The sequence below is a fragment of the Portunus trituberculatus genome, chromosome 43 (genome assembly GCF_017591435.1).
Source record: "Portunus trituberculatus isolate SZX2019 chromosome 43, ASM1759143v1, whole genome shotgun sequence".
NCBI classification, from domain to species: Eukaryota; Metazoa; Arthropoda; class Malacostraca; order Decapoda; family Portunidae; genus Portunus; species Portunus trituberculatus.
In genome coordinates this window covers 3,076,671-3,091,670 of record NC_059297.1, presented here as the reverse complement: position 1 = coordinate 3,091,670, position 15,000 = coordinate 3,076,671, and the positions used below count along the sequence as shown (strand labels likewise).

General features: G+C 40.0%; 2 protein-coding genes across 3 annotated transcripts in view; one reads left to right on the top strand and one right to left on the bottom strand.

Moving 5' to 3' along the window:
• Positions 1-3,658: 3,658 nt before the first annotated feature.
• On the bottom strand, positions 3,659-7,571 carry LOC123517920 (U6 snRNA-associated Sm-like protein LSm7). 2 transcript variants are annotated; one of them, XM_045278384.1, is made up of 3 exons: positions 7,434-7,571; positions 4,747-4,999; positions 3,659-4,095 (listed from the first exon to the last, which is right to left on the bottom strand). In XM_045278384.1, exons 1-3 carry the CDS (start codon positions 7,440-7,442, stop codon positions 3,956-3,958), a joined length of 402 nt encoding a protein of 133 aa, XP_045134319.1. In that variant the 5' UTR covers positions 7,443-7,571; the 3' UTR covers positions 3,659-3,955. The 2 variants fall into 2 exon arrangements, with proteins under 2 accessions (XP_045134319.1, XP_045134320.1); XM_045278385.1 differs by having other exon boundaries at positions 4,747-4,996; positions 7,434-7,457.
• Positions 7,572-12,529: 4,958 nt separating this feature from the next.
• LOC123517919 (WSCD family member AAEL009094-like) overlaps positions 12,530-15,000 on the top strand; it is a 64,074-nt gene continuing 61,603 nt past the window's right edge. The window contains exon 1 of the mRNA XM_045278380.1: positions 12,530-13,052. The gene's annotated coding sequence lies outside the window, so the exon portion shown is untranslated. The remainder of the gene's footprint in view (positions 13,053-15,000) is intronic.

The following is a 15,000-nucleotide window of genomic DNA, read 5'->3' as shown; positions in this document are numbered from 1 at the left end:
GGCTGTCCACTCTTAGTTCCACCCAACCTTGAAGGCTACTAATAACCTGTTACTAGTACTTATTTTACTGTGAAGATAGAACGTTGTAGAGAAAGAAAATAGTTACATTACTCCATATACTGGAGCCTTGGACAAGGTAGCACTACCGTCACCATCACCTACACATTAATAATATGGAATGCTGTAATCTTCAATCATTTATTGACATGGCAGTCAAGGCCGTGGTGATAATTTTTTGTCTGATGATTAAAGTATTGAGCTTGGATTTTTACATGTTCTGACAAAAGTTCCCTCCCCATCAAAATATGTTGTAGCTAATTTATCCTTCCTTCCTATCAATTCTTCATAATTTCTGTGATGTCTCAAGTAGAGCACCACAATAAGACAGACCAGTAACTGAATCTTTCATAGCAGAAACTCAAGGCTGCAAGGATATGTTAATATTAAGACTCTTTCTCTGAAGAAAGAATGATGATAATGTTATTGCTATGTACTTATTTTATACAAAACCCAAATAAGTGTACAAAGTTTAGACTTGCAAAATGTAGTGATATCTTGCCTGTACAGTCATGATCATATGTGATCTGCACTCATTTCTAATGTATTTTGCATTTTCTTTCAATTTTGAGTTCCATGATATGCCAAGAATTCATCAGTTGACTGGTTTTATAAAGAATTCAGATTAGAGCACTTAAGATTGAGATAAAATATGAAAGAGTGGAATGAGCTTTGTAATTTACTCAACCATGACTTACAGGTTTTTTTTATTTCTTTATGAGGAATTTTAATCTTGTCTATCAATCACCAAAAAAAATTGTTAACCTTGAGGTTGTTTGTTTTCCAAATTTATTTCAATGGTCTAAAAAAATCATTGAAGCTAATGTGAAGGTAATGTGCTATAAGCATTGCTGTTTGACATTGACTTTTATCTTTTCCACCTTTATTGGGAAAGAATGGAATACTCTACCAATAGTGAGCTCACTGAGGGAGGATTTTAGGTGGTGATCTTTGAAGAGTCGTAACTTGACTAATATGACTTTGAACTCACTCACTCTCTCTCTCTCTCTCTCTCTCTCTCTCTCTCTCTCTCTCTCTCTCTCTCTCTCTCTCTCTCCTCTCCTCTCCTCTCCTCTCCTCTCCTCTCCTCTCTCTCTCTCTCTCTCTCTCTCTCTCTCTCTCTCTCTCTGGCAAGGCACAGATTGAGGGAATACTGAGTGTGTGTCTGTGCCTTTCATTGCATTCCAGTGATTCATGTAACATGTCAATATTTTTGTAATTGCTAGATTTTTTTACTGATTCAATTAAATATAGATAGAATTTAGATTTTATTAATAAAATGCTATATCATAGAAATATATATGTTTATGATTGTTTTGGTGAAGATTAGAGGTGTTTTCAGCCTTGAATATATATTGTTTATCCTAATGTTTCTACTCTTAAGATACTGTTATCATGCTTTTTTTATCTATGTACTTGTATGCATTATCCAAACCAATTCCAGTATTGTCGTAAAGTTTAGCCATTCCTGTGTCTAAATCAAAATATTTAAAAAAATAGTAAATCAAAACAGTGAAAGGTTATAGTGCATCAGAAGGTTAGGACCATAATCTCAAACATTTCAAAATCTTATGTTTTAATAATTACAGCAATATTTTTGCCTAGCATGCTGCATTGCTGTTGGAAGAAAGACACCCTTGAAAACTGAACTAATCATCTCTGAGGCCTGTGAAAATAATCCTTGTTAGAGACCAAGGCATTTCAGAATACAAACACTAGTGTCCTCTGGGAGCAGCTTTTGGTAACCAGCTCAGGTGTTGTTGCTGATGTTGTTGCTTGTGTGGACATCTTTTGTTGTCATTAGTGAAAAAAAATTCAACAACTTTTTGGTTACATTTTCTCTTAGGTTTATTTTTAATAGTTGTGTTCTAAAAGAGACCAAATTGATTTCCCTATTTTTATATTTATTTACTTATTTTTTCACTTTATTTATTTTTTTTATTTATTTATTTTTATTTTATTATATATTCTATTTATGTATTCATTTATGTATTTTATTTTATTTCTTTATTTATAATTATTTATTTATTTATTTTTATTTATTTATGTTTTGTTTTTTATTTATTTATTTATTTATTTTTTTTTTTTTTTTTTGGTCCATGAATAATTTTTTTCACAATGCCTTGAACATTAATGCAGGCCACCGTAGCAGTAAGAGGGTTGATTGAGTGATGTATGTCTATCTCAAAGGGAGGCCGTTCAAGAATGATATTAGCCAGTCTAGGAATGAAGTGAGGGTTTAGGTTAGTTCTTAAACCACTACCTCAAGATACTTTTGCTGAAATAAAACTAAGAATAGCTCTGGTGCTCAAGTGCAATGTCATTTTTTTTTTTAAATCTAGCCCCTTGAAGGTAGTATAGAATGGAAACTTGCCCTTAAGAATCAGTTATTTTTTTCTCAAGAGAACTAGATCTACCCTTTGGTTGCAGTTGACTCTATTTCAAGAAACGCCACAGACAACAAAAGGCTTAAACCTGTTAGTAGCTTTTTTCATCTATACTTTTTGTAATTATTTTAAATAATGCAAATGAAGTAATGAGTCATATAAGCACTCAAAGGTCTAATGTGTCTAGAGGAAAATTGTTAGGCCAAGATGGAGTTTAAGAGGCAATAACTGACCACACCAGCACAAAATAATGTTTAGAGAAATATTTCTTCTAAAGTAGATATTTCTTCTAATTTAGCAGCACAATGTATCAGTATCTAAACTGGGAAGCTTGCATGTTGTTCTGCTACAATGAATTTTGTGTACCAAGTAACATTCTTTAAAACATAATCTTCAGCATACAAAGCTTTTCAAAGGCTTGGGTTATGAAGCTAACAATGCTGCACTTTTATATTTATATTGATGTATATTGTATGTTGTATTTTCAAAGGTTTCCAATGGTCAAAGAATCTCTATTTTTTGGGCAGCCATTGATAGCTTAACTGTTATTGTATAAACATTAGCACATTTCTTAAGGACTTTAAAGGGACACGGTAATAGTTTCAGTATCTTTATATATGAATTTTCCACTTACCCTTTTCTGGCTCTAGGTTTTATGGAATGGTAATTGAAAGAGAAGCAGGGGATTTGCTAATGTTCAGTGATTTGAAAGATACTTTTTAATATAAAACTGTTTCTTATGAGCATATTGTTCTAACTTAATGAAAACTTGATTAGGGATGTGATTGGTAACATATATCAGGGCAATTAAATGTTTTGCAGAAGATTCTCACCACTTAGTAATTGACAGTATTGAAGCACAAATAAATTATATGCTCCTGTAGTAGTTATGTCATTTATCACCTTCTACATTACAATGTTTCGTCATGCCTTTGGATACCATGCATCTTGGAGTACATATTCATTTTGATATTGAACTCCAAACTTTATACACTGGGAGGCCAGACCAGAACAGTGCCTCCTAGTGATATGCTTTGTTTTTACTATTTGGGAAGTTACCTTAATTGTATGCCTTTCTTAATCTCAGACTGGGGCTAAAGTTAAAATCTGTGCATCTGAGGATTCCTTGGCCCCCAAAGGTTGCATAGCACATTACAATGGCAGACTGACTCCTGTAGTACACTTCTATAATAAGGTTAATAAGTACCATCACATATCTGCTGTCTGGAATTCTTAATTTTCATACAAGATCACCACATCAGAACACAGTAATAGTCAAATTCATTACATCATGTCATACTTGAAATCATCTTGTATATCAACTGACATAAAAAAAAAAAACATTTCTGACTGAAAATAAACACAACTTAATGTGTTCAATAACCAAGAAAACATGCTAAATCAAAACCAATTGAATAGTTTCCTTACAACTGTATGACAGCCACACACTTTGTGATATGAGACCTTGCACATCTCAATAATCCTCCACCCTTCACTTATTGGACAAGCGACTATGTGTCCTGCTGAATGAAAGGGTTAGCAATGGCCTCACAGCCATCCATGGGGCAGATCAGCACCACTGCTGTGCCTCGACACACCACCAAACCACGCTCCTTAGTGTCCTCGGTCAGCTTGTAGGGATCGTCAGGATCTGGTCAACAAGAGCAAACACCATTATACCCAGCTATTTTTTTTATGTATACTTTATAGAGATGGCTCTCTGCTTGATGAAACAGCCTTCATACACTAATATTTAGCTAAAACCACATGTCAATTCAAAGGATTTTAATAGGCAGATATCATGGGCCAGAAGTCAAGATGTGTCAATTAGGCTACACCTCCTTAACCAACTCCACTCCATGCCTGCCTCACCACCCCCACTCCCTTCTCTTCTATCTTCTCATATCCTCCCTCTCACCTCAATTCTCTCTCTCTCTCTCTCTCTCTCTCTCTCTCTCTCTCTCTCTCTCTGTGTGTGTGTGTGTATGAAGGCGGTGTAAGAAGCATGAAAGATGGAGAGAGGGATGTGGAGGTGGACAGTGACAGCTGCCATAAAAAAAAAAAAAAAAAAGTGTTGCTTTTGTTAAAAACACATATAGAGAGGAAAGCAGCTTCATCAAGTAAGGACCAATCTATACATAGTATATAGACCATATAGACCTTATTTATCAATATGATATAAATTAAAACTTTTACATGAACATACAAAAAGCATTTTTGGGGAGGGGGGTCAGGGGATTGGGTTGGATTGGGGAGGGTTAATGCCAACTGTGATATTAATGCACTAGCTGTGATGTCCCACCTCTGAGGTACTCTATGGTGTTGTCCAGCACTAGGTTCAGCAGCTGGTCAAAACCCTTCAGAATTCCTGAGGCCTCTCGCCCTCCAGAGAATTTAACCCTGATGGCTTTGTCCAAGTACTTGCTGAGATCAAGGATGGATTCCTTCCTCTTCTTATCTTTTTGTTCCCCATCTCGAGCCCCTCCCTCTCTTCTCTCTCCTCCAGATTGCTGTTGCTGTTGGTGGTGGTGCTGCTGCTGTTGCTGTTGCTGCTGTTGTGTAAAGGAAAATTAACTCATTATTTAACTGACATACTAAAACTTGATAGTAACAAGACATTATCTTTCAGTAATCAGTGGAGCTGAATATCAAGAATTACAGGTAATAAGATGATGTCAAGAGGTTGTGTGTTTGATCTATACAAATCCTATTGTTTTCACATACCCATCAGAATTTGTTAGTCAGATATATATATATATATATATATATATATATATATATATATATATATATATATATATATATATATATATATATATATATATACAAAGAAGTTCGCCTTGTTTAATATCAAGGAAAGCAGAAGCCAAAATCAGTACTTGTCAGTAACATTTATTCATGACGTTTGCCCTCTTCAATGGGCATTTTCAAGCTACAGCACATATTTAGTAAACATTAAAAGGTGTCATAATAAAATTTGCTATAAAATATTGCATGACAATTAAGAATACAACATGAGAACTAAGATCATTAAGAATACAAATTAAAACTAAAATAATAAAACAACTTAAAATATAAAAATAGAAACAACTAAAATATACCTGTTCTCTCACCTGTCCACTTGAGTCAACAGGTATATTATAGTTGTTTCTATTTTCATATTTGTAAGTTGTTTTATTATTTTAGTTTTAATTTGTATTCTTAATGATCTTAGTTCTCATGTTGTATTCTTAATTGTCATGCAATATTTTATAGCAAATTTTTATTAATGACACCTTTTAATGTTTACTAAATATGTGTACTCCTTGTAGCTTGAAAATGCCTATTGAAGAGGGCTAAACGTCATGAATAAATGTTACTGACAAGTACTGGATTTTCCACTGGCTTCCTGCTTTCCTATATATATATATATATATATATATATATATATATATATATATATATATATATATATATATATATATATATATATTTTTTTTTTTTTTTTTTTTAATGCTACTATAGATGCAGCATTGTTACATCTCCCAATGCTACTGTAGATATAGCATTTGTTATATGTTCAAGTAATTCATTCCATTTGCTGAGTAGTAAACATGTAGTACTGGATGTGAATATTTGTCTTTACATTTTGAACATTTATTTGGAGTGATTCTTTCTGGTAGTGTTTAAAAAATTTCCTCGACTAGTTAAGGCAAGCTTAAAGTGGGCAAACTTCTTATATATTCATGAATTGTTAAAAATTTTAGTAAAGCTTTCTAATCCAGTCGCATCAGATACAAGCACAAAACCCAAATATTACGTGGAAGGGTCAGTAACCTTGACATGAATGTAGAGAAATTGAGTGGCACACGTGTAGTGTAGTGTGGGAGAAATTTTAGATTTTTAATTAAGTCCAGCGAGCTGTGCACCACTCAAGAGCAAACACTGAAATGGTCATCTTTTTTTTATAAATGGGATGTGTAGGTAGTGGGATATTGGGATGTCATGGTGTCTATAGAATTGTCACTTGTGGGGCCACCAATGACAGTTTTCCACATTCAGTTCAGTTAGTTTTCTTTTGTTTTAGAGACAGGTCAGGCATTCTGATAGCAGGTCACTGCCATTTGTTAATATATCCACTCAGCGGGAAGAGGTGAAGTGAACAGTGCCAGTTTTAATCAGGAAAAATTCACTATGTGAGGTATTTAGCAACAGCAATATTCAAGATGCAATATACAGACATAACAAAGATAAGGTTCCACTTGTTTATTAATGATGCCGCAAAGCTGTACACATCTACATCACTCTGACAGTCTCTTCACCTCACCGTTAATACAAAACAGTGCAACTTTTGAGGTATTCAGTTAGGTTAGGCTAGGTTTACATACCCTAGCGAGGAGGGCGAGGTGCGGGGATAGGTTATATTAGAAGAATTCCGAATATTAACCCCTTCAATACCATGAAGCATTTCCATATTCATTCTACTTACTATGGCGATTTTATGCAGCTTCAGAAACTTAGGTAGGGGATTAGAATAGTGAAGACTAGCCATTAACCTTCTGACCTCCATAGGTCCTTCCTAAAGTTAATAAAATCGTCTAATCTCAAGGTAAATATGTGTCCCAGTACTGAAAGGGGTTAAGTAAAATTCCTGTCGACATTTAACACCAACATTTTGCTGGTATTTCACATGACCCCCATCCAAAACCCACGATTACCCACATGCCCTGAAGCCGGTCTGAGGCTGGAGTGGGGGTGGGAGAGGGTGAGGAAACGTGGACGTGTTACAAATAATTACCGATAAAGAACAGTAGGGGGAAAATGTAGAATCAGACTATATAGGCGACACTCACGCCACACACACTAAAGACATGTACACTAATGATTTAACGAGATTGGCTTAATTTATGTATGAATCTGATGGTAAGGGACTTCCATACAGTGAGTGGGGTTTTGTAGCTTGCTTATTTCCTTATGTACTAGTGCTGCAAAGAGTTACAATGGTCTCACCGCCGACATGCTTCAAACGTTTGTTGTGGTGGCGAGGCTGGAGGTGTCTTGATCTCCACCTTGTCCATATGTGTTCCCCATCCAACCACTGTGATGTATAAAAATATACCTCGTTGTTTGTCTGATTATAGGCACATCAAGGACTATCGGGTTAATAGAACATGAAGAGCAGATAAGAAAAGGCTACAAGGGTAAAAATGAATAAATAAATAAAGAAAAAGAATCGTTCGGTCCTAGTCGACGTATGTGTTCTCCCACCCAACCAGTGTGATGTACAAAAAGATACTTCGTTGCTTGCCTAATTATAGACACATTAAGGACTAACAGGTTAATAGAACATGAAGAGAAGATCAGAGAAAAAAAACTGCAAGGATAAAAGAATATTAAGAGTCGCTCTGTTCTTTGTATTTCCTCAACCAACCACTGTGATGTACAAAAGATAGCTTGTTGCTTGTCTTATCATAAATACATTAAGGACTATAACAGGTTAATAAAACATGAAGAGCAGGCAAGAAAATACTACAAGGGTAAAAGAAATAAGAATATCAAGAGTCGCTCGGCCTTTATTTTTTCGGTTCCTATCCCTGGCCATTATGGGAGAGCGAGGTTTTTGTGTGGGGAAAGCTAGGAAGTATAGACCCAAGAGATAATTATATACTCCTGTTAAAGAATTACTGCCTTAAATGGTGGTTGGTCAAGAAATATCCTCTCGGATCAGGCAAATTCTTCATAGTGTTACAGAATAAGGCCATTCCAATATAAAATGTGGTAAAAATATATAACCTTTCATCAGTCACAGGCAGAGAGAAGAATGTGATTGTCATAGGATAAAGTAAGCTCAGGGTAATCAGGAATCAGGGTATAGAACAAGAAAGAAACAAAGATTGAGAAGGTCATATTTTCGAAAAAAAAAAAAAAAATAGGAAGGAATTGATTCTAAAAGTGGTGGATGAAGAGAATAGACGCATTAATCAGTTTGTTAGTGCTGAGTCATTACAGAACTTTTAAAAGATTAGTTAAGTGTGGGAGATAAGAAGTAGAAATAGGCAGATATTTTCATGCACATGCAAGAACTGCTACATGTAGACCTGAGTGTGTGTGTGTGTGTGTGTGTGTGTGTGTGTGTGTGTGTGTGTGTGTGTGTGTGTATTTTACCTAGTTGTATTTACCTAGTTGTATTGTATTGTATTGTATTGTTGTATTGTATTGTATTGTGTGTGTGTGTGTGTGTGTGTGTGTGTGTGTGTGTGTGTGTGTGTGTGTGTGTGTGTGTGTGTGTGTGTATTTTACCTAGTTGTAGTGTGTGTGTGTGTGTGTGTGTGTGTGTGTGTGTGTGTGTGTGTGTGTGTGTGTGTGTGTGTGTGTGTGTGTTTGGTGTCCTGTCTTTCATTATACATGGTAATGCAGTGTGTGTGTCTTGTCCTATATCTACCATTGGTGGAATTCCAGTAGTAAGAGGCAGTGTCAATGAGGGATCCTAACATGGTCTCAGCCAATGACTTCTCTCTAGCCTTTTCCCTGTGCATGGATACAATAGCTGCAGGCTTTCTTTCCTGCCTTCGGCGATAGATAGGAATTTCATGGGTAGCTTTGGAGACAAGACTGCTAGTGTGACGTGTATTGTGTAGTGTGTTGTCACATGGTGACCGCATTTTCAGGCTATGGAGGAGACCTTGCTGAGGTCACTGAGATTAGGCAAATTGATATTAAGAGTGACGTTGCATGTGCTGGTGTGTGCAGAACAGTGTTGAGGCCACAATGCATGGCTGATAGGCACACTGTTGACCGAGTTGTGTCTCTTGAAGAACATTATTCTAGTCCATCCTCTTGTGTTGTGTCGTGGTCTGCCTGATGCCTTGCAGTGCTTCATTGCCTCCCAGCTGAGTAAAACATTGTGCACTGCATGACCTCAAGGAAGAAGAGCGAGTGAGGACTTCCCAATAACCAGTAGAATAGGAAAAATTTGTCTGATCAGCTTGCCTTTCTTCATCATTTGTCGGCCATGTTTATAGAATATCATTTTGTTGCAGGTGTGTGGAACGGCTTCATGTTCCCAGTACGTACCACCGGAGAGAAACTCACACTGCAGCACACCCCAGGGAGCTGTTCAGTGCTCAGTGTTGCAGTCACACATCCAGTAGGTGAGATATTCATATTCTCTTATATATAGTAGTAAATAGAACAATGTCCTCCATGCATATTAAGGCAAGAGAATACGTATCACGTGACTTGCATTACAGTGGAACATTTATGACAACTTGAATTTTGCTGTTTATAATGTTTTGATCATTTTATATTTTTACTTCTTCTGGTCATAAGTGCTGCTTCCCTTTTGTATAGTTGTAAGAAACAGCTAGAAATCCTTTATCTGGATGAATTATAAATATGTTGTACAGCTCTCTCTCTCTCTCTCTCTCTCTCTCTCTCTCTCTCTCTCTCTCTCTCTTTACAGAACAATTGTCAACAATTGAAACACCCTTTTAAACTTTAGATATACCCTTATAAAATCATCTAACATTATTGTAAGTACCGAAAACTTCGTTATTTACCGTTAAAATTCGTGAAAATACTTAAAAACATTTAAAAAAAACTGCTATAAACCTTGACATCCCCTTGGAAATCTTTGAAACGCCTTTAAAAAATGTGAATATGCTTATTTATATCCTAAACAACCACAAGTAATGCAAACATCATATATTACCACAAGATTCATGAAAAGAACTTTGAAAACTCGGAATTTATAGCCGTAGAGTTAGTGAAATGCGGTGCGCTCTAACCGTAGACTTTTTCACTGACGGGGGTGGAAATACTCGTTAACAACAGCCTGTAGATTTTCCTGTATTCCTTCTCATGTGTAACTGTTTATGCTGTTACTACTATTTTCTCTACTACTACTACTACTACTACTACTACTACTACTACTACTACTACTACTACTACTACTACTAGTACTACTACTACTGTTGCTGCTGCTGATACTACTGATATTTAATGTAAAGGTAAGCATGATATGCACAAGGCATGTCACGTGTAAACCTGCTCTCTCTCTCTCTCTCTCTCTCTCTCTCTCTCTCTCTCTCTCTCTCTCTCTCTCTGTCAGGAGATAGGTAAATAGATAGATAGATAGATAGATAGATAGATAGATAGATAGATAGATAGATAGACAGACAGATAGATAAATAGATAGATAGATAGATAGATAGATAGATATATTGATAGATAGATAAGCACATAGAGAGAGAGAGAGAGAGAGAGAGAGAGAGAGAGAGAGAGAGAGAGAGAGAGAGAGAGAGAGAGAGAGAGCGTCACCTCACCCATATCATCACTGCCACCTGTCTCACTTCTTTCGTCATCAATGTCACTCCTCCTAACCGTTCTTCTCCCTCTGCCCTCGCTCTTGTCACCACACCCCGGGTTATAATAGCACATCATAGTGAATCGTGCTAGTATCATGTGACGCAACCTTCCATCACTTGTTTTATTCAATGCTGTTAGAAATTATGTTAACTTTTGAGTGTTTTCACCAATACTAGGCTGTTGGTGGGCACTAAGTTGAGATGATTGAACGATTTCATTATTTGAATGTCCTCCTCCCGTCCAACGACAAAATCATATGGTTGAAAACTCTTGTGGAGAGAGAGAGAGAGAGAGAGAGGGTGGAGAGAAAGAGGATTAATTTCATTTTCATCTGTTCCGTGAAGCGTCGACTAGAATGGTGACACGTTATTACGCACAGCCGCTGACTGGCGGTGAGTGTGTTTAGTAGAGGGTGATGGCAGTTAGTTGTATCGGCATTTTGCAATCCTGCCTTGCAAACCGATCAATAAAGAACAGTGTTTGGGGAAACCCACAGGGACCCTGATGCCGCGGTGGTGGGACAAAGGGTCCGCGCCATGTGCACTGCAGCACTATATCAATGTATGCTGGGCGTTGTGACATAACTCTGCCGCCCCTTTGGTGGTCAGAGAAAAATCTTACAGCGGTGATAGAGGTCTTGTAGCACCAGTCTGATATTTTCAACAGAGTATATACTTTTCCAATGCAGGTCTAGTACTGGGAAGTGTATCATCCCTGTGGCGGCCTCGTAGTGTGGAAATAAGTGGAAGAGACGGTGGGAAATGCTTCTGGAGGGAATCAGTTTACACCACACGCAGGAGCCTCAGTGACACTGTACTGGCACGCTACCTCATGTAATTGTAGCCACTGTGAAAACGGCAAGATTTTCGTGTGTGTGTGTGTGTGTGTTTCACTGTTTGTTTGATCTGCTGCAGTCTCTGACGAGACAGCCAGACGTTACCCTACGGAACGAGCTCAGAGCTCATTATTTCCGATCTTGGGATAGGCCTGAGACCAGGCACACACCACACACCGGGACAACAAGGTCACAACTCCTCGATTTACATCCCGTACCTACTCACTGCTAGGTAAACAGGGGCTACACGTGAAAGGAGACACACCCAAATATCTCCACCCGGCCGGGGAATCGAACCCCGGTCCTCTGGCTTGTGAAGCCAGCGCTCTAACCACTGAGCTACCGGGTGTGTGTGTGTGTGTGTGTGTGTGGAGATTTCTTTACAGTGATGCCAAAAACAACAATTTCTTAGGTCTTTATTTCTATGGTTTGATGAGGCTCATTTGACATACAAAATATTATAATCTTGAGACCTTCACAGACTCCCTCCCGAAAGTGCCGGCAGGGTCTCAGGGACGCAGGTCACGTAGGTAAATTACCACACGGGAAGACAGGGCGCAACCCCCCATGAGGTGTTGGGGCGAAAGGTTTTAGCCACAACATCGAACTCTTGTGTCGTAACAAGCAATTTTAATGCCAAGAAGATCCCGGACTCATTAGCAATAAACAAAGAGCGAAGTCTTCCTGTACTGCAGTGGCGCGCCGGGGAGCAGCGGCCTGTGCTGTGAATCTGAACATGAGTGGCACGAGAACATATTCTTGTTTCACACAAGCATCGCCATCCACCGTCACTGTAGGTGGTTCTTTAAAGTTGTGGCAAATAAAAAGAACATTTAGGACAGGGGAGCCAGGAGGCAGCTCCGCACAGTTGCCATCGATCGTAGCGCTCAGTTCACTACTGGACGCCACGCCAGGCACCGACGCTCTCTCGCGCTAGTGTCCTGCAGAAGACCCGGCGTGGCGGTGACGCTGCCTGTCGTGTCCCTCCCTCATGGTTCTGTACGGCTGTCGTGAAGCTGTGGTGGATGCGCCGTTGTGAGGGTGCTGCTGCTTGTGTTCACAGGAGTGACTGGTGCAGACAGACCTGGTACAAGGCTGATTCATGTTTGTGTGTGTCGGACACGGCACTGTCGGGCTGCTGCTCTCGACGAAAACTATAAACTTTGCTTCAACTTGAGAAGATCAGTGTGAATCATTGTTTGTTGCCCCATGACAAGAGAAATGAGCTTGTGTCTCTCGAATAAATGTGTTGTTTAACGAATTCCATAATGAACTGATATGACACAGCATATTGAAAGCACAGCTGTTGATAAGATAAGAATCAGAGGGAGATTAACTACCTGATAGACGCTGAGGTTTGACGTGTGGACCCAAAGTGCGGGGCTACGGAAGGCAGCAGCGGCGCCTCACCTGGCACCGCCCACCAGGTGAGTGTTACCTGCATGGCCGTGCTCACACTCACGCTGGAACTGTTATGTACATTATTGGTTGGATCTAAATCACGTTGTATATGTAGTATTACATTGTGAAGCACTCCAGCGGTCTGAAAGTTACAGCGTCAAGCCAGCCTGTGGTGAATGGCATGACAGCAAAATAACCAGCGACTAACTTTTCTGATGAAATATTGGAAATGTCTTTTTGGTGAGGAGCGTGTGGCGGGTTGGCGGGAGCCCAGCCGTCTTCACGCGTCGCTCAGGAGGGAGGGACGCCCAGCCACCTGTCACGCTCTTACCCTGCTCTTCCTTCACTCTAACAAGCGTCATAAAGTATCACCAACACACAAGGCAACCAAATAATCTATAGTGGAAACAAAACAGCTAGGATTTATGGAATTTTGTGATTCTCTCTCTCTCTCTCTCTCTCTCTCTCTCTCTCTCTCTCTCTCTCTCTCTCTCTCTCTCTCTCTCTCTCTCTCTCTCTCTCTCTCTCTTTCTCTCTCTGAAGCGTTCCCTTGTTCAACCTTTCCCTTCCTCTCCCTCTATTGCCTCCCTCGTTCCCTCACCTGCTCGCTCTCCCATGTTTGAGCCTCGTGTCCCCTTTCCCCTCCCGCCAGTCCCACCTGCCGTCTCTCCCATGTAGCTCGCGTCCCCTCACCCTTACCATTCCTCCCACTCGCTGCCTCGCTCATGTAACTCGCATGTCCCCTCGCCCCTCTCCACCACGGTCTTCCCCCTCGCTGGTTGTAACACTGAGCCTCATTTAGAACTCCCCTCGTCCCCCTTCTCCCCCTTGTCCCTCCGCCTTCCCCTCCCCATCAGTGGTGCCCTGCCCTGCCCGCCCGGCGCCTGGAACCGCTGCCTAATTGCATCACACGGAAGCGTAATATGACAGATAACTTTTAATCACCACTTTCCCCCGTAACTCCAATTCTCGACAGTCAGATTTATCACTCGCAGGTTGGAATGTCAGGTAATTTATCGCTCCATTAGTGAGGTCGGTGATGCGGGGGCCATATCGGGACGAGGTTTGCGTGGCGTCTCTCGTGTGTGAGGCTCAGCGGTAACGGAAGCTTCAGCACAAGCGTCATGAAGTGGCCAGATATTTGATGAATGCCGTACACTTTTCACGAGTGTGAACTACAATGTCTGCAGTCGTAGAGTCGTTGTCAGAAGTCAAGTCACCTGCTACCGTTGCATTCGCTTCCACTCTTCTTAACGTTTTCCCGCAGCCTGAACTCTCCTGATCTGCTCTCTGCATGTCTCTTTACAAACCTGACAAGCGATAGAGTCTCGGCGCATCAGGGGATTTCAAACTAAAGAAAATTCTGAGTACTAGGGACAAGAGTGTGTTGTTACTAGACTTCTGAGCTTTGTTTCCTATCGGGTTAACGGCGGCGCGCCCTGCCTCTCCATTTTAACCCTCACGCGGCTCACACACACGATGAACCACATGTGGGTCGGGGACTGTTTGTTTACTTTGGCCAAACCCTAAGGGCCTCCAATACTTCCTCGGCCGCCGCTGGTCACGCCACTGAGTTGAGGCAGCGATGTCGGGCCGAGTCACTTCACGAAAGGCGGCACGGCACACACTGTCAGGCTGGTTATGTACGAGTACCTTCACGTTCTCGTAGCAACGAGAGACAACTAAAGATACGTAGGTTTTAGAAAGCAATAACAAATGGAGATTGTAAGCACGAGAGAGAGAGAGAGAGAGAGAGAGAGAGAGAGAGAGAGAGAGAGAGAGAGGAGGGGCGTCTCCGTATAAAATTTTTCTTAGATGAACTGAAAGTGGTTATCATTTGCGTACTACATACACTTCATGTGTCACTTGGAGACAGGCAATGGACGGGCGGGCCAGAGGGGGGGAGGGTGAAGGGGAATGCTGTTGTAGCAGTAGTAGCAGGCGGGTGCGGGTAGCATGAGGCGGTGACAGGCA